The sequence below is a fragment of the Alosa pseudoharengus genome, unplaced genomic scaffold (genome assembly GCF_046254945.1).
Source record: "Alosa pseudoharengus isolate Yale_2024_CS ecotype anadromous, Long Island Sound unplaced genomic scaffold, YU_APseudo_1.1 YU_APseudo_1.1_scf_16, whole genome shotgun sequence".
NCBI classification, from domain to species: domain Eukaryota; kingdom Metazoa; phylum Chordata; class Actinopteri; order Clupeiformes; family Clupeidae; genus Alosa; species Alosa pseudoharengus.
Window position 1 is genome coordinate 38,547,211 of NW_027468630.1, and position 26,591 is coordinate 38,573,801.

At 38.4% G+C, this 26,591-nt stretch overlaps 1 protein-coding gene across 3 annotated transcripts in view; it reads right to left on the reverse strand.

The window, feature by feature from the left end:
* The window catches only part of vps13c (vacuolar protein sorting 13 homolog C), a 511,929-nt gene that overhangs the window by 106,286 nt on the left and 379,052 nt on the right, over positions 1 to 26,591 (reverse strand). For 2 of the 3 annotated variants that reach the window (XM_076287956.1, XM_076287955.1), the window contains 5 exons: positions 24,979 to 25,119; positions 22,198 to 22,279; positions 9,914 to 9,983; positions 9,641 to 9,752; positions 9,451 to 9,558 (listed from right to left, as the gene is read on the reverse strand). In XM_076287956.1, the coding sequence (XP_076144071.1) occupies positions 9,451 to 9,558; positions 9,641 to 9,752; positions 9,914 to 9,983; positions 22,198 to 22,279; positions 24,979 to 25,119 (513 nt within the window). Of the gene's footprint in view, positions 1 to 9,450; positions 9,559 to 9,640; positions 9,753 to 9,913; positions 9,984 to 19,457; positions 19,547 to 22,197; positions 22,280 to 24,978; positions 25,120 to 26,591 lie in introns of those variants that run through there. The other variant, XM_076287957.1, reaches the window with a different exon arrangement.

Here is a 26,591-nt window from a genome sequence, read left to right on the forward strand (position 1 = left end):
TGACTTTAAATGGTCCTCATCATTGCTGGTTGCCTTTCCTTCCACTTACAGTGGTGTAGACTTAATGCAAATAGTTTGAGAATAATGGCTACGATCTTCGGAAAAGCAACATTTTAGTTATTCTCACTGCTTGAAATGAGAAGTATAGCCTAACCATGTTATATCTGTTGCATGAATGGCAGAGATAACTCAAATTCCCTTTCTACAGTCATTTAAACAAGGCAATTAAATTCCAGGACCAGCATAGATTACTTTTTTAATTCTTGGATAATCTTCTCTGGTGCCAATTGAGCATTTCTCAATTTTGGATTAAAAAGCAAAGTAACTTCAGTTACTGAGAATTGTACTGAGTAAAATATTACTGAAATTGTATTGGTAATGCCTTACATTACTGCATTACAGCAAAAAGCAATGCATTACTGTAATTACATTACTTTTTTAATGCTTTACTCCCAACACTGGTGTATTGAGTCTCTTAACTTTCACACAACTTTTAATTTGCACACGCACACACAAACGCCAGAGGCTGGCTTTCTAGTCTTCTGGAACATATATGGAGAGGAATCCCTGAAGAGGTCCAGACAACCCAGTGCAGCTGTACAGCTCTGACAACCTCACACATTACACATTTACCATGCTCTTTCCTCTCTATCCTCCACCACCTTCCTCTACACTTCCCTTTCTTCCCTCTACCTCCTCTTCCACCACTTACCACACTTTGACTAGTACTTAAATTGTAGGCATTCCTATCTTCTAATACTAGTATTAACAAATGCAGTGGTAATGCCTTACTATGGTCTCATTTATTTAACATTTAGACACTAGCTTAAATGTTATTCTGTTGCTGTAAATCACCTTGGATAAAAGTGTCTGTTAGATTAATAAATGTAAAATGAAACGAATACTGTTGGACGTTTCACTTCTCTGAAACCTAACATCTAATATTTTTTTAGTTTATGTTGCATGAATTATTGGATGTGGGCTATATTTACTCTTGTATCTTGTAGCCCTGTTATAGCCACACCAAATAGTATTTGTTAAAGCACTAGCAGTTCACATCGCCTACTTTTTAAAAAGATTAAATATGTATGTTAGCGAATTTCCAAATTAACAAGATTACGTAGGCGGATTTGGCTGTTAGAATTTGCTATGAGGCTTCTCACTTTTCTTAGGACTCAATTGTTCTTTTTTTTATTTCGTTATCCTCAAAAAGAAAAAAGCATGTTTTTCTTTTGCCAGGTATAATGCTAGGCTGTTGCAATCAACATAACCAAAATAACACCGAAAAGGAACACGTCTTCAATGTTGGTTTGGCTACTTAGCCTATGCCAGACTGTTGCATACAGCTTCAGAGCTGGACATATCCAGAGCTACTGACCTTCACAGGTACAAGGTAAAGGTAGGCTATTTAAACGTTAGTTTTTTTAGTTTATTTAGTTTAAACGGAGGACTTGACGGTCACATTGTATAATACCTACTATAGGCCTATGTTTGCGTTAATGTAGCCTACTATAGAAAACGCATAGGCCATCACTGCATTTGTTGTCCATCCGACTGTAATTCAATGTCTAGGCTACTTCAGTATGTTTTCTCATTCAAATGTCTTAATCATAGACTGTAAAAAATAAGGTAGGTTATTGTTACGTCTTACAAGTAGGCTATTGTTACGTCTTCCGGAACTGCTCCCCCTGCTTTATATTCACGAGCGCACACCATATCAGACAGCTGATTAGAACGGTATTGTTGCGTCATCCGGAACTTTTTCCCTGGCCGGAACAAATTCACTGTGACAGCACCTTTATATGGCTCTGGCCTGAACACCTGCCATAGGATTCTAATTGCTTAATGGCCGTATTATGATGTCATAATCGGCAATGTTAAGTCTATGGGGATTTTTAAAAAGTTTTTCTTTAATAGTTTAAAAAGTATAAAAGTTTCAAAGTTGAAAAGACATAGCAACCCGATCTGTTTGAAGACCTACGTTACAAAGTTTGAATGAAGTTTCTAAGTTAAACTGTTCAAGAGAAATTGCGTATGGAAAAAGTGGTAAGCGGAATAATAAGCCTAGGTAGAACAGTACAGTGCATTTTCATGCACTGTAATAAGAAGAAGAAGTTACCTAGGAAGAACAGTACAGTGCATTTTCATGCACTGTAATAAACAGATTGCTAATGGCCTACATGGGGTGCGTTTCCCGTACACGGAGGTCAGCTTTTTACTAACAGGATGCATCGTTCAACTAACCAACATGTAAGTTACGACTGTTTCCCAAAGCTGTCGTACTTACATAGTACTGTAAGTTTGGACCATGATAGTTTCCAAACTTCAGGAGTCTGGACTAAGGTGGTTAATGACGTTTAGTAGCACGTGAACGGGCACCTGCACATACTTCTGTGGCGCATTGCTTTAAGGCCGGCAGATGACAGCCGCCTTTGCACAGCAGTTACCAGTTCCCTGTCCAAGAGTTCGAATCTGGGTTAAGATTTTGACAACAATATTGACATCGTTGTAGGGGTGAACGATTTTGGAAAAAAATCTAATTGCGATTTTTCTCACCAATATTGCGATTGCGATGCGATATGCGATTAGTTTTAAGCTCTTTATCTTCTGTCTTATTCAATGAAGACAAGCAACATATTATTCTATAGTATGACCAACACAAAATTAGATAGGTTAAACATAAACTTTTCTTTCCTGGAGCCCAGGCCTATGTTATGATGGCGTTAGGTCATTGAATAAGATTGATAAATGAAATATTTTTTATTTAACTATTTTAATCACATTAGTAGACCTATATTTGTTGAACTTCCAGCCTTGTAAACATTTAATGATTCTGATACGTTTCTATTTTGTTTCTATTTCATGTAGATATGATCTTCTTTCGTTAGTTAAAAAATAGGTCTACATGTAGTGGCACTGACACGGCTTCTCCTTGTCCTGTGCTCTCCATACGCGCGCGCGCACGCGCACACACGCACACACACACACACACACACACACACACACACACACACACACACACACACAGACCCGCTCCTCTCCTCTGTAGGCTACTTGCACGTGAATCCGCACAAACTACTGTATGTTAGATTGTTGTATATGGTATAAAATTCTCGCCAAAAGTTTTCTGTACCTGTACCAAAGTTTTGTGCTTGTAAGAATATTTTGTGCTCGTAAAAATGATTTGTGTACATGTAAAAATAATTTGTATCTGTAAAAATATTTGGTAACACTCCATAATAAGGTGCCATAATAAATAGCAAACTAGTAATTACCTAACCCTTTGTTAATTGTTACTAACATATCTATTTGGTACAAGTTAATAGTTTTTTCATCATTAATTAAATATTAGTTGTCTGCATAAAAACTGTATGTTAATGCTTTAGCAAATCTATTAACTAATATTGCATTAATATGTGATTACTAATTAACAGTTACATCTTACATCATTTAAATGTTTAATGTTTATTTGCAAACTACTGTATATGTTAATAGAAAAGTTAATGACATATTATTATTTAACTAATTGTTATTAAACTGTGCTTCTGCCTATCCCAATATGAACCACTCTCCATAAGACCCTTACAATAGATAGATAGATACTTTATTGATCCCCAAGGGGAAATTCAAGAAAAAAACATGGAGCTACCTTGACATGTTGCCACTGTTGTCAGCGCCGGAACCGCTTGCAATAAAGTTGGCTAAGCTTAATTAATATATTAGTGGTATATAGCTATAAGCGTAGGGTCAGCGTTGGTTAAGCTTAATTAATATATTAGTAATATATTACTATCAGTATGGGGGACCCTTATAATAAAGTTGGTTAAGCTTAATTAATATATTAGTAATATATAGCTATCAGTGTGGAGCCCCTTATAATAAAGTTGGTTAAGCTTAATTAATATATTAGTAATATATAACTATCAGTATGGGGGACCCTTATAATAAAGTTGGTTAAGCTTTATTAATATATTAGTAATATATAACTATAGTCAGACAGTGAAGGGACTGAGACCAAAACTGGCTTATCACATTTATTCTTTTAGGAAAAGTTAAAACAAAACAACAAGTAGTTGAATGGGCTATATTACATGCATTCCTATACCATCACTGTCAGCCCTACTAGCAAGGGAGACATGGAATGTTCAGGTGCACAGAACGACAGTTTATTAATATTCTGAGACTCACTAAACACTCACAGACGTAGACCATACGGAGGTAATGCATAAACATAATGCTAAACTAAATGTACATTCATTTCCTGCTAGACTGAATTGCACTTTCCATGCACACTAAGCTAAACTGCTTAACTACACTGAATGCATGGAAAGTTGCTAGCGGAGTTTACAGCTAGTCACGTTAGACTCGTGGTCATAATGAAAACATTAATAAACGTTCTCTAAGTCGCTAGAATTGCACCCAAATCTTAAAAATACATGTAAAGTAACATAATACAGTTGGTATATCAAAGTTTTCAACTTAAACAACATTTCACAGTTACAAAAGTGGGGAGTGCTTTACACAGTCAACCCACCCAATGCAAAGCATACCGCTTCTGATCGGCCATGGCAACAATACAAGGACAAAACGCAGCAGAACTGCAGTATAGCGTTTCTCCAAAGGGGGCTCCAAAACACCAATATCAATAAAGCTGCTTAATTACGGCGAAAATCACATACAAACACTAAACTACATTTCTAACTCTGTTACACCCCTCCCCTGAATTTCACCAAATCCAAGCAGCAACCAAATAGTACTTCCAAAGGCAAAGAGTACACTACTTTCAAAGACTAGACAGAGAGTCACCAATTACAGGACAGCCAACCACAAAGGTATCCAATAAGGATGAAGTGGAAGAAGAGGAGCGCAAACTCTCACACAACCAACCACTGGCAGTAGGGTGCCGTATGCACCCCACAAGTAACCTGGCCCTAGCCAGATGAATGTCGTTCCGCTTAGCTCCGCCTAGCTTCACTCACATCCATCTGGAACCTCTTCCATTGAGAGTGATTTCTCCAACCAACTTTATGGTTTAGCCAATCAGGACGCAGGGCGGGAGTTTCATAGATGTGACATAGCGTAGAAGCAACTGTGAGACTGTTATCAGCGTCACGGGTTGGCTTCGATGTGAGTGGTTGAAGTAGCAAGTCAATAGATGACGGACAAGTGGCTTATTCAATCATATGCAAGCATTTTTTGATTAGGTCCAGCCTTCTGAAGCAACACTTCAATGGATCGGTTCCAGATGGATGAGTGGAGCTAGGCTGAGCGAAATTCATCTGGCTAGGGCCAGGTTACCCCACAAGACCATAAAGCCATAAACCATAAATTCCATAAATTCTCAACAAAGCTAATCATAAAAGCTAGATAAATAATGATATGTCATTAACTTTTATATTAGCATATAGTTTGTAAATAATAATAAATAAACATTTAACATTTAAATGATGTAAGAAATAACTGTTAATTAGTGCCAAAAATATATTTAGTTAACTATTAACATATATTAATACAATATTAGTTAATAGATTTGTTAAAACATTAACATACAGATTTTATTGAAACAACTAATATTTAATTAATGATGAAAAAACTATTAACTTGTGCCAAATATATATTTTAGTAACAATTAACAAAGGGTTAGGTAATTACTAGTTTGCTATTTATTATGGCACCTTATTATGGAGTGTTACCAAATATTTTGTGCATGTAAAAATGGTTTGTACATCTTCAAATCCGTTTTCTCACTGTGTAGAATTTTTTTTTGTGAATTTGCTAACGATATTTGCACGCACGGATTTTCCATTTGCAAGTGCGCATCTGTTTTCTACAGCCTTGAAACAAATCTACGGGTACGAAACTAATGTACAAGTACAAAACTTTTTTACAAATTTTCCCAAAACAGCCAATCACAGCACTGCTTACTGAACGGCCAGTCAGCCGATCAGCTCGCTTCTTTAATTCTGAAACTGAAATTCTGAACAATTAGAAACCTAAATATATTTATAATTATTAATTTGCAAACAAATAACTGGCGTCAGTGACGTCTTTGACACGAAGATCCCTGGAACTATGCTTCTACTAGCATTCTACCACAGGTCGAGAGGTGTAGTTGTAACTACACAACTTTACGATAGTGGTTGCGAACGTTCGTTGCTACTATGGTTTTGGGAAACACTAACGTAGTGTAACGATGCATTGGACTATGTAAGTTCCAATTATGAATGTAATTCTGCGGCATAAAGCAGATGTAATTGTTTATTGTACAGAAAAATAAAAATGACAAGCAGTCAATTGACTACATTGCAGTCAAGAAGTAGCCTAGGGCAAATTACGTGGGTCATAGTTGTCTAAGCCTCTATAGCGTAGCCTGTTGAAAACGTCGCAGAAGCCTACCCAATGCTACAGATTAATTCTGAACAGTTATTTCTCTACTGGCTCAATTATCACACCACTGTTTTGATTTGCGTAGTTGTGTTAACCCAACACTGACAATAATGTAGACAGCAAATTTCGATTTCGATTTCCGTTACCACCGTGTAGTCAAGCCTTAAGCCATACCCAAGTAGCCTAAATCGAGGTAAATCGAGCTTTTTCAGAAAGGGCGGCAGGCAGAGCGATGTACAGTGGCAGAGCGACGCACAGTGGCTGAAAGTGGTACTAAAGCTTCACGCAGCTTCACGCCTCGTAATGCGCGAATGAAGTGGTCATTTGAAAGCGATGCCCACTGTAGGTTGGAAATTATTGCTTTTCAGCCACCTGATGCTCATTCTGGTGTAGGCTGCGGCAAAATACAGAAAGTAAAGTGTATCAATTAATATACACACACATCCCCAACATACTTACAGCACACTGCCCCCCCCAATTCACAGCACATTGTCTCATGAGGAAGCTTCTTCAATACACATATTGCACACTGCCCTCTCACCACATACACAGCACACTATCCCATCTCCCCTGTCATCCCCCCAACACACACACCAAGACCCCTGGCAGTTGGGTTATAGCCGTGGATCTGCCCAAGGTTTCTTCCTTGGTTAGGGAGTTTTTCCTTGCATCTGTTGCTCTTGGGTGCTTCTTGTTGGTGCCCCCCCAATCCCAATCCTCCCCCACCTTTCTTATGCAGCCCTTGCCACTTAATCTACTAAACCCCTCTTCTACTGCACTTTTTACCCCCCCCCCCCCCCCCCCGATAAATGCACAAATAGGCTGACACCAGACATAATTTCACTGCATTTCTTACTTCCAGTAATTATATGCATGTGACAATAAACTTCCTTGTATCCTTGTATATACAAGTATATTAAATCAAATATATTTAAATTAGGTTAAAGTTACATATATGAGTAGGAGAAAAGCAAACAGGAGTAAAGGAGAATTAAAGGGCAATCACCATTTGGGGGGGGGGGGGAGCACGACGTGACGTAATCGATATGCAAATTCACGTGTGACGTCATCTAGCATCATTTAGCGACTTTTGGAGCTGGCTTTAGCTACTTTCCATTTGAAATAGTTGCCAACACTGTGTGCTGCACATGCGGCTAAGGAAGCGCGTCTGCAGGTGTACTACGGCCGCACCTTACCATCGGGCAACTCAACAACGAGAAACAATTTCCTCTGTGTGTATTCACACCAAGTTGACCTAACTTTCCAACTCTACACAGTATCCCATTAACTGCATGACAGTAGACTATTTACAATATTTTCTGTAAAGTAGAGTTTGTAAACACGTTATCATAACTTAATGCACACACAATTTTTGTTTGAGCAGGAGAGAGAATAACAATGCATGGACGCAGCAACTACAGAAATTGTAGCCAAGGCTACTTGCTGCTTTCTTTTACTATCTACTGTATGGTTGCTGGTTATCAGCACATAATAAGCTGATTTAAGCTAATTCACTAACTTAAGACTTCAAGGCCATCATGGATATAAAACGTTTTTTGAAAACAACGAAATGATGGAGGGAACAAAGCAAAGCTCGGAGTTATTTCAGATGGGCAAAAATAAGGCAAACTTGTGGTGCTTGTCAAAACCTTAGTGCAGCTGGAATAATGCTTAGGCTGATGTTAAAGTGCACACAATGTTTAAAGACATACAACGGAAAATTGGAACAAAACTAAAGGTAACTTTAGCCTTTATAGGGCTGTATAAAGTTGTCCAAATGAATAGGTCGTAATTAGGCGTTGTTGTTGTAAAGACACTGCATGTAGATGTTGTACTATATAGGCTACTTTTTAGGTGACCAATGCACAAACAAAACTGGGAAACAGACAAATATTATCAAGGCTTTGAATGTTTCCGTGTGTGCACGGGGGTGTCTGTAGATCTGTGCGCATAGCATTCATTCCTGCAGGCCTGTGGCCATGCATGCGCCCTTAAAATAGCATCTGAATTTGCGCCACTGACTTTAGACCAGGATGTTCCTGGTCTGTGGCGGAATTGTTTTCTGCAAAATATCAACAGGGAACGTTTGCGCCGGGACACACCTCCTGTTTTCGCTGAACCACCCCTGTGGGCGCAATTGCATTCCCTAATTTACCAACGTGTGCCTGTGGAAGGAAAATTCCAATATGCGCTGAATGCAAAATAGGAAACACAAAAGCGGCAGTATACAAAGTCAATTGCGCTTGAGTGGACGATAGGGCCCCTTATGTGCGATTTTGGGAACTCTATGATGAATAGAACTGAAATAGATGATGATCGAAAAATTAATGAAAATGCAGTTTTCTCTACATTTTATCGGGACATTTTATCATAACTCGGTCATTTATTTTCGTGGGTTTATCACTAGGTGGCAGTCTCGCTAGGTTAATTCCCAGAAACTTTACAGGCAACACTTCTTTCATAAAAGACGCTACATCTCCATTTCAAGAAAAAAACAGGGATTTTGATGAAAACTAGCCACTGTTTGGCTTGGGATATTCAGGAACAGAGGCATGTAGAAATAAACGGTTTGTACCCACTGAGAGCTTAAAGTCTCACCTTTCAAGTGAGCCACAGTATGTGTCCATAGCCGTAACATAGAATGCTGTGACTCTACAATCGTCAACAGTGATCTACATTGCTGGCACTCTGGGCCAAAGCTTCCGAAAACAGCATGGCATTCAAAGTGTTAAGGCATTAAGATGAATTTTCAAAAGATAATTTTTTTATTCCTCTTTTTAGTCAACTTTAGCATGGGTGCCTAAACGTATGCACACGACTGTATATATAAGAACACATACGATTAATAACCCTTGGTTAGATAAGCAGTTTTTGCAGTGTAAAAACAGAATTTTAGGGTCCATGTTTACGGAGGTGTTGCCATATTCCTTTTGGATGGTTTGGTTAAACTCAAACTCAACTTGTTATTTGATGCTAAAATTATTATTATTATTTTATTATTGTCCGTTTTATCAGTATTGACAGTGTTACAGTGAACTGTTACAGAGAGTAAATTAAACTTACTTTTATAGGGGAGATATGAAAATGTTCAAAGAAGCTGAGGCCTGAACTGTCTGTTCTAGATGTCTCCATCAGCTGCTCCTGCAGTGTGTCTAAATCTTTCACAATGAGCTGTGGTTGAAAATACAAATACATTTTAGGCAAATCATGCAAACACAGTATACAAACATCCACATACGGGAGTCATACCTACCTGCTTTTTACTGAATTGGTTGTCAACAGAGGGAGTAAACAGAGAGATGAGTGCTCCTAAGAAACCCTGATCAAGCCTCACTGCCATCTCCTGTACAAGTGCCATGAAGTACCTGCAATTATTGATGTAAATTATATTTATTTATTCAGCTTTTATTGTATAAGTGAGTGCGTGTATGAGAGAGAGAGAGAGAGAGAGAGAGAGAGAGAGAGAGAGAGAGAGAGAGAGAGAGAGAGAGAGAGAGAGAGGTCATGGAATGACAAGCAGACTCACTTGAACTGCATGACTTGGCTGTGCTCATTAAATCTGATGATAATGCTGGCATCAATGAATGCTTTTGGCTCTAGGGCAAATTAAAGAAAACACAAAGGAATAGTGAATATTCCACTCTGCAGATGCGTCTAAAAAAATCGGAATTAATTTAAAAGTTACATTTTTTACCATTGTTTATTTCAAAAAGTGAAACCATCATATTTTCTTAATTCATTATACACAAAATGAAAGATGTAAAGCCTTTTTTGGTTTTGGTCTTGATGATTAGGACTTAACAGTTCATGGAAATCAAGAGTTCAATGAAGAGTTTATAATGTCATTCTGAAAGTGAAAAGTGATTAACTAACCTGACTAATCTGAAAAACTAAATGTATGCACTCAATACTTCTTTTGCATGAATGACTGCATCAATGCAATGTGGCATGGAGGCAATATGTCTGTGCCACTGCTGAGGTATTATGGAAGCCCAGGTTGCTTTAATAGTGGCCTTAAGTTCATCTGTATTCTTGAATCTGGTGTCTCTCATTTTTTTCTTGACAATACCCCATTCAAGTCAGGCGAGTTGGCTGGCCAATCAAGCACAGTAATACCATGGTCAGCCAACCAGTTACTAGTCCTGCTGGAAAAGGAAATCCGCGTCTCAATGAAGCTTGTCAGCAGACGGAAGCATGAAGTGATAAAATCTCCTGGCAGACGGCTGCATTGACTCTATAAATCTCAGTGGCCCAACACCAGCAGATGACATGGCACCGCAAATATTCACTGACTGTGGAAACTTCACATGGACTTCAAGAAACTTGGATGCTGTGCCTCTTCACTCTTTCTCCAGATTCTTGGGACCTTGATTTTCCAAATTAAATGCAACATTTATTTTCATGTGAAAATAGGACTGTGGACCACTAAGCAACGGTCCAGTTGTTTTTCTCCTTAGCCAAGATAAGACTCTTCTAATGTTATCTCTGATTAAAGAGTGGCTTGATGCTAGGAATGTCAAACTTTTCCTGGACACATCTGTGAATGGCTCTTGATGCTCCAGACTCAGTCCACTCCTTGCGAACAGAGCTGTCGCAACGGGGCAGGCGGGGCAGGCAATTGCCTAGGGCCCCCCGAGAACGGTTGATTATGTAATCCACAGCAATGACTTGTGTGCGCGCCCATTTAAAGGAAGGAGAGGAAACTGCAATGACACTGTTGTCGGCACCCTTCCCCCAGCCTGGCAAAAGGTTTGTTATTTCAGAGCGCAATATATAAATCATGGAGCTCAATAATAATAAGGAACCAGGATACCAGCACAAGGAACTTCTCAAAAGCAAAGGAAAACTACTCAAGAACACCAATTTCGGAATGAACGACCAATACCCACGGGAAATAAACGAACGAAGGAAAGCTCTCTACCCCATACTAAAGGAAAAACTGAAAAACAACATACAGTTGTAGTCTTGGCAGTTGACAAACTATACATAAACGGACAATTATTCAGAAGCCCAGAAATTACACCCTGGCTTTTCTGACCACACAATCATGCCAGATTAAATTACACCTCCGAGCTCTCAGAACTAGCTAGCCCTACAGGTTACTCTCCCTACGTACTCTACGTGCTCATTGCTTGTTTTCTTTGATTTTTCCTCTTGCTTTTTTTTATTTAACTGTTTTTCTCTCTCTTTCTCTCTCTCTCTTAATGTACTACTCTCTGCATGTTGCCTGTTTATGTCCTGTCTCTTTATCTGTCTTTGTCAATTTATGTAAAATCCCCTTGTTCAGTGTCTGTTTAGGCCTCTACTCCTCAGCACTCCTACTGTACCTCTCAGTTCAACCTCAAGGGAAAAGAATAGAAAACATGCTATGCAAGATATAACACACATGTATCCAACACTGATGTCCAAAAACACACACAACATATCCACTCAACTGAACCCCTCTATCTCTTCCTCTTCTCCCTCCCTCTCCCTTTATTTTTGCCATTGTAAATGTCCCCTAATCCAAATACACACACCAGCAAACAATTCTGACATACCTGACATACACTCATGCTTCCACTTAAATTGATATCATGGAATATACGTGCCTTCCGTAATCAATCCAAAAGACTTAAAGTAATCAATCATCTGACAAAATTAAGGGCTGACATTTGCTTCCTACAAGAAACACATCTAACAGCCACAGAAATACAGAATCTTAAATTCAGTCATTTTGATAAAATATACAGCAAACAAAGAGGTGTCTCAATTCTAATTAATAAAAACATTCATTTCTCACTAAACCAATCTATCACAGACCCAGAAGGAAGATTCATCATCATAAACGCAGTTTTCAACCATACAACGTTAACACTGGCAAACATTTGTGGCCCAAACAATGACGACCCATCTTTTTTTCACAACCTTTTCTCCACGTTTTCCAATTCCAACAACCTCATCATAGCAGGAGACTTCAACACTGTCATTAATCCCACAATTGACCGCTCAAGCACCTCTGGAAACTCAAGAACTTGGCATTCCACTAACACAATAAAACAATATATGGAGGACTATGGCCTTAGCGACAGTTGGAGGTTGAGCAACCCCTCTCTAAGAGAATATTCATATTTTTCAACAGTTCACCAATGTTCCTCTAGAATTGATCTATTTATAGTCAGCAACTCGCTAATACCCAAGATATCAGATAACACAATCCACTCAATAGTAATTAGCGATCATGCCCCCGTTTCCCTCTCTATAAATACTCAAACATATACCAAAACTTCAACCACATGGCGATTCAACACATCACTGTTAGAAGACCCCGACTTTACTACCCTTATAAGGCGGGAGTGGGCATTCTTTCTGGAGATGAACGACTCTCCGGACTCCTCTCCTTCACTGCTATGGGAAACTGGGAAAGCCGTAATCAGAGGCAAAATCATTTCATACTCCTCATATAAGAAAAAACAGCAACAGCAATTGGAAAACACATTGGAACAAAACATCAAACATTTAACAAATGAAATATCCCACCACCCCAGTGAACCAAAACAAAAATAATTAAAAAAAACTCAGAACACAACTTGACTATCATACAGAAAAAAACACAATTCCAAATGCAACAACTGAAATATAATGGTTTTCAATACAGCAATAAAGTAAACAGTAAATATTTGGCAAATCTACTCCAACACAAAAAAGAGAAATCAATCATCCCATCCATTTTGGACTTTGCAGGAAACATTAATCAAGACCCACAGGATATAAACAACAGTTTTCAGAACTTTTACACCAACCTCTATTCCCCCACCCACCAACCAACACAACTGGAAATAGACACCTTTCTAGACAACAATGTGACTTTACCCAAATTAACTAAAGAACAAACCAACACTCTAGACGCACCTCTTAGCCTCAATGAACTCACTGAAGCACTCAATAAAATTCCTAGCAACAAATCACCCGGGCCAGATGGACTCCCAGCCGAATTCTACAGACACTTTTGGGACATATTGGCACCACTATTCAACAGAGTAACTATAGAAATTAAATCCTCTTCCACCATACCCACACACATGAATACAGCAGCTATGACCTTATTGTTAAAACCAAACAAAGATCCATCTCAGCCCTCTAGCTACCGACCTCTCTCACTACTGAACACTGACTTGAAAATTATCACCAAAGCACTAGCCACCAGAATAGAAACAGTCACTCCCATACTCATTCATCCAGATCAGACAGGCTTCATTAAAAATAGACACGCCACAGATCACCTCCGCAGACTGTTCAACCTAATCAATATATCACAAGAATCACAACAGAAAACCATTATCATTTCACTTGATGCAGAAAAAGCTTTTGATAAGGTAAATTGGTCATTTTTATTCAACACTCTCCACAGGTTTAGCTTCGGAGAGTCGTTCATCTACTGGATTAAAACATTATACACATCACCAAGGGCCACAATCACCACTAACGGAATCACTTCACACTGACCAGGGCACCAGACAGGGATGCCCACTCTCGCCTTCCCTCTTTGCCGTCTTCATTGAACCCCTTGCAGCCGCAATACGACAAAACCACATAATCAAAGGAATTCAGGCAGCAAACGTACAACACAAAATCAGTTTATATGCAGATGACCTCTTACTTTATATACAGAACCCACAGGTGTCACTTAACCCTTACAAGCCCGACCGTTCTAATTTCGTTAAAATTTTAACGATGACCAATCATCTAATATCTCAGCTGTCCAATGACTGATTTTATTTCTGAAATCTTCCCCGTAATGCTGACAACATAAGCTTCAATTTGATATGATTGGTTAAGGGGTTTATGGCGCGAAATGTTTTGGATACTTGAAGATGAGTCGTGAAAAAAACTTTTCACTTCAGTCAGTACATTTTGACATTGACCGCCAGATGCCACCTGCACTTCGTTGGAGTTTACCTCGACTGGAAACCACACAGCTGGATAAACTGAGTAATATATGTTTTACATAGTTTCTAGTTATGGTTCATCTTAATTTGTAGTCATAAAATCATGTCATTTGACAGTAATATGCTTTCTCATCAGCGTCAACATTATGGCATAGTCATGTAACTAGCTAGCTGCATTACTCTGAACTGCTTGCAGTATTCTCGTTTGCTTTTGATATCAGTTATTTTCATTTGACAATTTCATTTAAAAACCTGTTAGTATATAACCTGTAAGTAAGTTTGTTTTCTAGTACCAATTTGCTTGTTAGGTAAGCATTATATTGGCAAGTCAGTATAGCATACCAAAGCTGAATAAATCAATGGGCGCCGCGTTTCTAAGTTGCGTTCTCTTACATGAAATAAGTTGAGCGATATTTTTACTCCTCTCAATGTAGTTGTAAAAAACAAGATGTGAAATCACGGATTCTGTCAGAAATGTAGTGCTAATTAACTTATTGCCTCTCCTCGGGTTGTTACCTCGCCAGGCAGTTTGTAGTGAACTGTTTTACCTTGCTAACTTCTAAATGACAAACATCAGACGTGCTTGTCTCAACATTTTCTAAGATGGCATGACTTGATATTCTACTCTTCTCAATATGTAGTTATAGAAAACATGATGTGAAATCACATATTATGTCAGAAATGTCATTATTGCATTTCAGCAGTTAGTTACTAGGTGAAATGTAATCTGTCTTTATCTTAATGCCAGCCAGGCAATCAGATTTAGGGTAGCTAAACCCATGTGTAATAAAATGACTTTTCATACTTCTAAATATTTTTGAGTTCTTGAATGCTTCAATAGTTTAGGCTACCTCTTCTTGTGTATGTATGTGCACATACGCACGCATCTGTAGTTTTGTGATTTTATTTTTTAAATGAATAAAGGTATTACATTTGTATGATTTTACTGTTGTTTCAGATGGAGGATGACAAGACCTACACAGACCTCCTTGCAGGCCTGAAGAGGTAGCTGACTGCTGATGAGCTTGCGCTCACAATGTTGAAGACCATGTGAGGATGGAGGAAGAAGGTATAGATTTAGGTGGCGTGCTTAGGTTGGTGTAGACTGCCACTAAAACACTGTGAAATAGACTTGTTATGTTGTTTTTTATATGTTGTTGTCCCAGGCATATGTGGTTTTACCAACCGGAACGGGTGGGAGGTTGTGCTTAGTAGGCTGTCGTATGCAAACACACAGTGCAGGGGCATGGGACGAAGAGACCCCAGAAGAGTTTCACAGTTTTCTGGGATTGATCATTGACATGGGACTTCACTTCCCTCCCTAATATCCATTGCTACTAGGGAACCAAGTCTCTGAAGGGATCAGGGAGCGTTGACCAAATGAGAAATACATATTGTGTACACTTTTTCTCCATTGACATTGCCGTTGTCAGTAGTTTCTTATTATTTCAAGTTTGGCAATGCAGAATCTGGTGTTGAACCTAGGTTTGGTAGCTACAGCCAGAAAGACTTTGGAGAAAATCTATCACAACAGCTTTCAGCCTCGCCTTCAGCTGCTCCAACTACTACTTTGTCGTCTTTTCATCAAGTACATATTCCTGTACAGCAGGAGCCAAAGAAAAATTGTTGGCTTTGTTATAAAAACAATACATAATAACACTAAAGTAGCTTGTATGGCCTGGAGTTTAGCGGTAGGTGACTTTGTTTTTTTTGGTAAACAAAATTGCTGTCAGATTTGGCATTCTACAGAAGGGGATGCGTTTCGTTATGAGTCATAGGTCTTCTGTGTTTAACCTTCAGGTTCCCCACCCCACCTTTCCCTATCCTCCTCTGTGTATGTGTGTGTGTGTGTGTGTGTGTGTGTGTGTGTGTGTGTGTGTGTGTGTGTGTGTGTGAGTTTGTGTGTATATGTGGCAGGCTTGTTCTATGTAATCCACTTTCAAATGTTTAGAACACATTGATTTTTGAGTGTTGTTGAAGTTGATTGCATTCCTAGCTTTTCATAAATAATACATTTTATAGATGTATATCATTTTCATATTACACTAATTTATATAAGGAAGTTGTATCTGTTGAATCAAATGTATTTTATGTCTCTATTCAGAATTGATCTTCAATAAATATACAGTATACTTACTTCCTGTATTACTGGTAAGGTACATGTTTTTCTTTTATATATCATTATTATTGACTGTAGCATTTGCTTATATACAAATAAATGGTTTATTCTTATGGACCAAATAAATCTAAACCATTGTGTCTGACTTCATTATTAGTTTTTATGCATACTTTTATGTTTTTGGTGAGAAAGAGAATGTGAATTCTGTCAACATTCTAAATCCCGTTTCCTGCATTTTTTTACACTGATCACTAAATTTATCATAACTTTTGAAAGGTTAATGATATTCCAATTCAGTCTTTTTTGTTAAATAGCCCACAACTTGCTGAACATGTCATACACTCTATATTTTTCTCTATCTCGTATAGATATATGATGAAAATTAATTTTTATGTGAATGAAATTAAATTTTAACAAATTTCGGTATACATTTGGAGAGGATTTTCAAAGACTGTTCATTACTGTATCAACATTACCATATGTATTTTACATCATTTGATAGAACTGATCCTTCTGATTACAATGGTATGTATATTGATGGTATGTATTATACTCAAGTAATAAGGTTTTTTGTGTAAGGAGGTCATCCAGCACCAAAAATGGAATGTTCGGCACGGGCACGAAAGGGTTAAAGAAACTTTCAATATCATCAATAGATTCTCTAGTGTTTCACATTACACTATCAACTGGAACAAATCAATCGTACTGCCCCTTTCCGATAATGCATGGGATTCAGGAGCTCAAGATACTTCCCCCCACTTTCAAACTGGCAACATCAAATACCTAGGGATTCATATTTCCCCCAGGCTGTCAGAGCTTTTTAGCCTCAACTATACTCCTCTCCTCAGAAAAATTGAAGACGATTTCAAACGCTGGTCAAACCACCCACTCACACTCATCGGAAGAATAGCCGCCGTCAAAATGAAAATTCTCCTTCAGATTAACTACCTCTTCTCCATGATCCCCACTACTCCCACAGACAATTGGTTCAAAACTCTCAATCCATTAACAACGCAATTCTATTGGAAAGGAAAAAAACCCAGAATATCACTCTCAACACTGCAAAATAAAAAATCACACGGCGGCCTTGAGGCACCAAACTTCCATCACTATTTCCTGGCAAATCAGTTACAATACCTAGTTAAATGGATAAACATACAACATCACAATTACCCATGGCTTGAACTAGAACAAAACCAATTTACAGATATCAGAATAGCAGACCTCTCCTTCTACTCAGAATCAATCACAAAAATCCAACTTCTGCCAACGCATTACCATCAATTCAACTCTGACAGCCTGGTGGAAAACAAACCAAATCACAAAATAATCACTAGCACTTAAACAGGTACACCCCACTCTGGCACAATCCAGTGTTCACATTACAGAATAAACCTTTCCACTTCTCCACATGGGCACAAAAAGGAATCTCACATCTTCACCACATGTTTGACAACCACCAATTCATGTCATTCGATACACTGACACAGAAATATGGGGTTGGGAACAATTCCTTCAATATCAACAGCTTAAACTTAAAGATAAAACAAGCCTCACCAACAACACATTACAACCATCTGAACTGAACTGAAAAAAATATGACTTCAACTATTCAAAAATTAACCTCCCAGCTATATACACTGAGCACTGAGACATTTCTAAAATTCACATTACGCAACACTTCAAAAAACCCTTGCTCATCTCTCTAATTGTCGCTGAGAAAGTAGTCCTCCAAAACTGGAAATCAAAGAAATCATGCCATATCAATCAATGGAAAAACTTAAGGGTTAATCACAGAATATATTACAATAGAAAAACATCATGCACATAGAGAGAAGCAAATGTCAGCCTTTGAAAACACCTGGTCTCCCTTTCTATCATTTTTAAATTCAACAAAACCATAACCCCAAGCTCTCCCCCCTTTCCTTGCCCCCTTCTCTGTCTTAATCTATCTGTTTATTTGCTTGATTGAATTGATTGGTTGATTGTTTGATTAATTAATCAATTGATTGATTAAACTTAATTTATTTATTTATTTTATTTAACCTTATTTCCTCCTTTCCCCCCCTACATTCACCACTTTACATATAGACACACACTAGCAACACCCAAACATAGCATGTTACCAAAGCCCTTTACCATGACCACTCACAGACCTTTCTATTCAATTACAAAGAACTGAGTCCCATCCTGTTAGCTCTGTCATCGTCCTGTCCCACTGTCTGTCTGCGGGTCAGTCTGTCTGTATGTCTGTCTGTCTGTTTGTCTGTCTATCCGTCTCACTTGTCTATGTTACCTTATTGCGTTTCATGTGTTTTATGTTTCAATTCACGTGGTGCTATATGATACAATTCCAGGGTCACATAAATGGTTGAGGTAGGACAATTGTATTTGCACCTGAAAAATATGTTACTTAAATAAAAATAAAGTTGTCCTCCGAAGAGGGGGGGTGGTGGTGGGCCAAAAAAATAAAATAAATAATAATAAGTTGGTATGGCAAAGGTTTAAATTAAACCGTTCAATTTGTAGCAGGCTAACAGCAGGAATGTGGGTTTATTGACAATAAATAACAATAGCATGCTAGTTAAGCCATATTTTCTATCATGCACAGCTGATAGGCTAATATGTATCTCTCCCACCTGTACAAGTCATTGCAAAATATGTAGGATGTTGCCAATAGCTGGAGGTTAAGTATTGTTCATGTTAAAAGCATTAGTGGTTGTAAACTGTGCTAAAACTGTTCTCTCAACCACTAAATAAGAAACATATTGTTAGCCTCTTCTTCTACACTGCAAAAAATAAAATCTAATCAAGTGTTATTAATCTTATATTAATATCACACAATCTATTTGGGATTGACTTTGACTTATTTTAAGGAGTCTTATCAAGACAAATTTACAAAGTGACTTGAAACAGCAAATTCTTCCTACCACACTTTTTACTTCCCATGAATATGCTTTGATACAGCAGCACTCTTATATTACAACAGCCAGCCCTTTCAGCAATGACCTTCTGTGGCTTACCCTCCTTGTGGATGGAATCAGAGTGTGTTCTGGACAAATATCAAGTCATCAGTCTTTCCCATAATTGTGGTTGTGTGTACTGAACCAGACTGAGAGGATAAAAATAAATTGTTTATTTTAATATTTTGAGATATTGGATTAGAACAAAGATTAGAACAAAAAATTGAAATATTTCACTTTATGTGTAATTAATCTAGAATATATGAAAGTTTCACTTTTTGAAATAAATGATGACGCATAAATGATGACGCATTAAGATTATGATGCACCTGTGTACATACAGTGGTAAAGGCTCAATATATTCATATCAAACTCAATGTGTGGAAAGCCTAAATATGTTTTACTTAGCAGGGTAACAAAGCAAGTGAATTCCCAACTTGTGGTATTGTGCTAGATGCTGGCAGCTAGATACCCTTGAACAATAGGCTAATTTACATCCATGGTCTAAAGGCAGGTAAAACAAAGGAGCATCAGATGTATGCACATCTCATGTGAGTGCATTGCTGGATGACAAAATGTCACGGGTTACCGACATATGCTTGTGGCTATTTGCTCCTTATTTCTCCTGAGAGGGGTTTGGGAAAAACAGGTGAGATCTCATTTCGAATTTTGCTCACACTCTCAATACAATATCCGGACTCAAAGCTGTACAAAACAATCATGTTATGAACTAGCAACAGGGTTCTAAATTAACTTTTTTGATCACCAGCCAATGTGGCTGGTAACTTTCTAAAGTTACTAGCCAATCAGAATTTCTACTAGCCAATTTTCCTGTAAAAATAAGAGAATTATGAGTTTATGAGATGAGTGTCACTGAATGCATTTGATCATTTTATAAACATTGTTGGCATGAATACATACCACAAAATATACACAGAAAGTGTAAACACTTAAATCTATCTATGTATCTATCTATCTATCTATCTATCTATCTATTTCTCTGTTGATATCCTCATCCCCTGCTTCATTCCTCTTCTCGCTCGCCCCCATAAGTCTGTCCCAACCACCGTCGCATTTAGTTTAATCTTAACTCAATAAAAAGTTGATATCAATTATCATCAACAATGACAAGCCAGCTGGAAGCTGCCACTCGTTTTCTCTCCCTCTCGTGCGTGCTCAGGCGCGTTCTCAATTAAATAGAGTAGCATAGGGCCTACGTTCAAGTTGGATCTTTATAGAGAGGACCCGAAAAGTATCATCTTTATGTAACATGATGTTGGTGCATGTTGACATTTTATACTTTCTCTTCTTTATATTCTTTCTACTTTTTATTGGTTAAATGTTGGTCCCTCCTCTGTCTCTCTGCGTGTGGTGGTGATCACTGATCAGGCAACTTTTTAAAACTGATAATTGTCGCCTATACAAGCTCCTCACGTTCCTCTCCATCTTCAGCTAACTCCATAGACAATAAAATAAACAATCTAGCTGCTTCAGGTTTTGCAGCCTCCGCTACATGACATCAGCCCCCACAAAGGAAATAGGTAAACACAATGAGTTAATTGTGTTAATATTTCGTAACGTGTTATGTATTTGTGTTATGTACAGTACATGTGTTATGTACTGTCTGTATTTTACTTTACTTTACTGGCTAACTCCCTCCTTTTTCAGTCTATGCTCCCTGCTCTGCTCCCGTTCATTCTTCTAAGTTTTCTGGTAGATGCTCCATTCGTTTCAGTCTCTCGCGCTGGTTCACTGCAAACTGTGCGCAGCCAATGGGCGTATGAAACGTCATCACAGAGCATTACGGCACAGTGGTCATGGAAAATGTAGGAAGTACTTGCCGGGTTGGCGGGTGCTAATTTAGAACCCTGACTAAGTTAAGTTAAGTTAAGTTGAGTTAACCTCAACTCGTTTGTTCTCAGACAAACATGCCAGTGATTTTAAACCTTCATTATGTCCTCAGCTGTAGCAACATTGACTCTGCAGCTTCTGTCTTTACTCACCCATTGACTGAGGTTGGGTGAAGTTTGGAGAACATCAAGCAATTTATATCATGTGGACAGCATCCAAGCATCCATGGCTCACAGCTTTCTCCAGCTGATCTTCCTCTTCACAACATGACGCGAGTTTATTCATTGTCCTTTTTTGTCTCAGACATTGCTGTGGATCATTCTTTCTCTTGTTGCTTGCATACAAGACTGTGCTTTACCCTTACCCCATGCTTTCTAACTGGCATCAAGACCAAACTCTACTCTTCCACTCTGTCCAACAATATCCCTATGCTGCAGTGAGTCTTTTGTATGTTTAACTGCTTGTTGTGGATTCCACTTCTTCCCTGTTTTCACTGTTGGGGTGGGGTTCTTGACGAATAGATCCCTCCACTATGATTCATCGACTGACTGGTCTTACCAAATTTAGATTTCTTCACCAAGCTAGTCTTCGCACACTCCAATATTCGTCTGACATACAGCGGCCTAGTATCATCCCAGGTAGGTCGAGACAGGCAAGGGCTAGGGGAGGTGAGGGGGGATTTCTCTTTTAACCGCTTCAGTGATATCAAAGTAAACTGTTTCTCTCAGGGTTGTACACTGTCTATGTGAAGCCATTAACATCATCTACAATTGATTGTGGTCACTTTGAACCCAAGACTGCCTTTTAGCGATGAATTATTAATTGATTAATAGGGAGGTTTATACAGGACACCATATACGATAAAACCAACACTGTTTACACTACATGTTTGCAAAATAAAACAAATATTCACTAGGAGGAAGTGTTTGTTCTTCTGTAAAGGGTTTACCTGAGTCCAGTGCCAAAGACTTCGGTGGTGGCACAGGATGGAAGACTACAGGGAAAATGGCACCAGGGAGCTGGTTATCCACCTGCAACCATAACAGTCCTTTGAAATTATCATATAATTAATTATACAACTTCCAGCTGTTTTAGCAATAGTGGCTTAGTATGGGTGTCACTTTACTTCAATTTAATGTTCGATTATTAAGTCATGGTTCGATTTGATTCTTGATTTTTTTTTTTTAATTGTGTTATTACTATTGCATACCTGGCTTGAGTTCCTACCGTGAGCTACTTAACAGAACATATATATTATTTTATTATAGATGTGAACATACTGAAACTAGAAATGTAATGCCAGAGGAATTACAGTAGTGGTTGGAAAGCTGCTGGCTTAATGTTGGTTCACTTAATCTTTGGGTTCATACAAACCCTCGTACCAAAAAAACCTTGTGTGTCAAGGCGTTCTTGAGATATAACACTCAAGGTGTTTTTGACCTTGACATTTGACCTTTGACCTCCAACATCAATTCACTTCATCTTTGAGCCCATACAAACACTCATACCAAATTTCAGTTAATTGATTTGCCAGAAAATTAAGATGTGTTACCTATAGTTGATTTTCTCCCAAATGTTGCATTATGGGTGAGAGCACCTATATGAAGCAGTCAATTTGTGATATGAGGAGAGAAAGTAACAGCTTGTTGTGAGGCTGTGGTGGTATGTTACCGTGTTGTGGAAAGTACTGGACTAAACTGCTGTCTTACGAAAGACACTTTATTTTTGTTTATTTAGTTATTTTGTTTGTTAATATTTTGCCTCGTGGGAAATAAAAACCCCTTTCCAACATCAGTTGCTACTGTGACCTGTCCTTCCATCCTACTCGAACACTTCCAACCCGTTTGCACAATCCCAAAACAGTGGTCTGCCCTGGGCAGTATCACAAGCAGCCCATAGAACCTTGTTGTGAAATTGGGCACACTGATTGGAAACAGTCCCATGATTCTTTTCACAAAATTTTATAACGGCACCGCAAGTGCTCTAGCGCCAACAACTGGTCAAAGTTGGATGTGTGTTCATGGACGTCACTTTTGACTCGCTAGGCCAATTTTTAAAGTTGAGGTACCGTTGGAATCAAAATATTAGATTTTCCGGCAAACATTAAAAAGCTTTCTTTGGACAAAAATGTTGTCCAGTTTTCATCAAATTTGGCACAGACCATCTTTAGATCATGCCTTACCACCGCATTACTTCCTGGAGCCATTGACTAAAGCATTTGTCCTATTAACAGCCAATTAAATTTGGCTGTGAAGCCACCAAACATGAAGTGAGCTAGTATCTCTGCAATGCTTTCATATCAAAACCAAACATAGTAAATGGACTCATTACACCATTGTGAGGATGCACAAGACATTTGGTGACCTTTGACCTGGGAGCTGAAATTAGCCCCTCCGTCTGACATGCTCTGTGTGTGTCTGAAGCGCTTTGTGTTACACTTTGTGCATGAAAAATGTGCTATACAGTATAAATTAAATACTTAGATCCACACTTTTCAGTAATTTTCAAGGATACATCTGGTGCATTTTTTCGCTCCAGATATTCCATAATACCGTAAATAATGGGGGCAACAAGCTGCAGTAGCAGCACCCTGAGCTTTGTAATGAAATGTAAGTACACATCTTGTATTTTTATGTGATTCATTTTGTCCTACCTCAGTCAAATGTTAGACTCAATGGTCATGTATCAGTGCTATAAGCACTGATAGTTAGCTTGCTAGTTAGCACTGACAACAGAGTCTGACAACAATGTTACAAGTAAGAGTGGTACTACCTAGGTCCCTTCCTTTACTTTTGGACACCACTATAGACCTGGAGAGAGTGAGGAAGTACAGCCCCTAATAATTTCAATGGCCCATGCTAGGCTAGCTACCACAGACAAAAAAAGAGAGGGGATTAGATTGAAAAGTTGAAAAATTGATCAAAATTACATCTCTATCTTGAACTTTGAAATCAATGCTAGAATCGATGATACCTACACACCCGATAACTCCCACACAGACCAACCCCCCCATACACTCACACCACCCTCCCCCACACACACACCATTTTATCATTCCCCCACCCAAACAAACAACATCCCCCCCCCCCCCACACACACACACACAGGTACACCTCCCCACATACCCCATTACCCCCCCCCCCACACACACACACACCATTTCATCATCCCTCTCCCACCCAAACAACACACAGCATATCCCCCATACACACACACACACACAATATACCTTTTTAATTACTACTTTTAATGTATTCTTTAAAGGTGCTCTAAGCCATGTTGAGTAACATCACTTCTGTTGACGTTCAAACAGAACAGAGATCTAGCTCGCTACTCCACCCCCCTCCCTCCATGCAATTAAAACTCTCCTAAACGAGCATCGTCGGTACTTGGCTGGAATAACTTGTTAAGTTTTTATGGTCCAGGCTGGACTAAGTTGTTTTTGTTGCCATTTTTGGAGCCTGGATTGTCCCCAGAGACCGCAGTTTTTTACTCAGTGTATTCAGGGCACAGGCATCTAGCAGATGGTGAGGTGATGTTTGGTGTTTGTGCCAAAAAATGTTTTAGCTTAGAAACCGCGTAACGTCACTTAGAGCAACTTTAAAGTTGAGCAGGCTCTTGAGCAAAAGAATTTCATTACTTATAATTCCTTTTATGAACTTCACAATGCTGTGTGACTCAAGCTACATGATTAATTATTGTTATACTCTGTAGTGCATGTGTGTTTTACCTGTAACCAATGAAGTTGTGCCCTCAGACTCCTCTGGTGTTTTGACTGTTTATATTCAACTTGAATCCCGGCCAGGGAATTCCTCCGAATTGGACAGAAGTAAGGCTGACGCATCTGCATTGGTAACTTTCCAAAATTGACCTTTCCCACAAAATTACATGAAAATCAGTTGGGTGTAAAATGATTGGCAGCTAGCTACATATCTCACTGCAAATCAACTATGTACACACATTAAGTAAATGTTTTAACAGACAGTACGCAATACAGATTATATGCGAAAGACAGATACACACCTGTCATTTAACTATAACATAGTAAATATAAAACAATCCCAAGAAAAAAGAAAAAGGTTCAACAGCATTACATTATCAAAATAATACATGTTAGCATGCCTGTAAGCCTTTAATAAATGCTAAATGTGCTGTTTTAGCTTGTATAAGGATTAAAGGGACCCTATGCAGTTTTGGCAATTTCTTCGCTATTTTCTTGTTTTTTGCTCGCAGTTTTATCTGCAGAGCTCCCCCTACAGCTTCAGAGTATATATTTTACGACACTCCTCAGTCAGTCTGCCGTTTCCTCTTTCCTTGTTCCTCCAACAGTGGTTTACCCGCTTTCTACTTCTTTTAGCTTGAATGAATCTTTCTACCTTATCAATGAAGTCAAATCTGATACTAAACCAAACTAATGCATCCATGTAAAGTATATGGAACATTACACTTATTACAGTGCATGCCAAGCAATTATTATTATTATTATTATTATTGTTATTATTATTATTATTATTATTATTAGTAGTAGTAGTAGTGGAGGAGGAGGAGGAGTGTTACAACCCCAAAACAGAAAATGTTGGGACGTTGTGTAAAATGTGAATAAAAACAGAATGTAATAATCTGCAAATATCAGGGAAACCTCTGATAACCATTGTCTATGTACACAGTTTGATACTCAATTAAAAAACTGCAGCCAAAATTGTAACAGCCAAAATTGTATTGAGACAGGATACAGAAAATACCACTGCCTTATCTGGGCCTGAGCTTTTTTAAAATGGACTGAGGTACTGTAACATGAAAAAAGGTCCTGTGGTTAGACCAATCACAATTTGCCATTCTTTTTGGAAATCATGGACTCATCTGGGCTAAAGAGGAGAGGGCCTATCCAAAAATCCAACCTATCCAACTTGTTTAGTGCTCAGTTCGAAACCCAACATCTATGACGGTGTGGCATCATTAGTGCCTATAGCATGGGCATCTCGCACATTTGGCAAAGCACAATCAATTCTGAATGATGTATACACGTTTTGAGCAACATATACTGCCATCCAGGGCAATGTCTATTCCAGGGAAAATCTTGCATATTTCAGGAAAACAATGCCGGATTGAATTCTGCACATATTTAAACAGTATTTCTTCATAGAGGAAGAGTCCAGGTGCTAAATGGCCTGTCTGCAGTAATTTGTCAAATTAGGTGCATCATGTAAAACATGACTAAGAACACCCCATATTGTTGGGCAACTGAAATCATATATCGGGGCGTAATAGGACATTTCATTCTCAAAACTCTAGCAACTGGTCTCCTCAGTTCCTAAACATATACAGACATTTTGTTAAAATGAA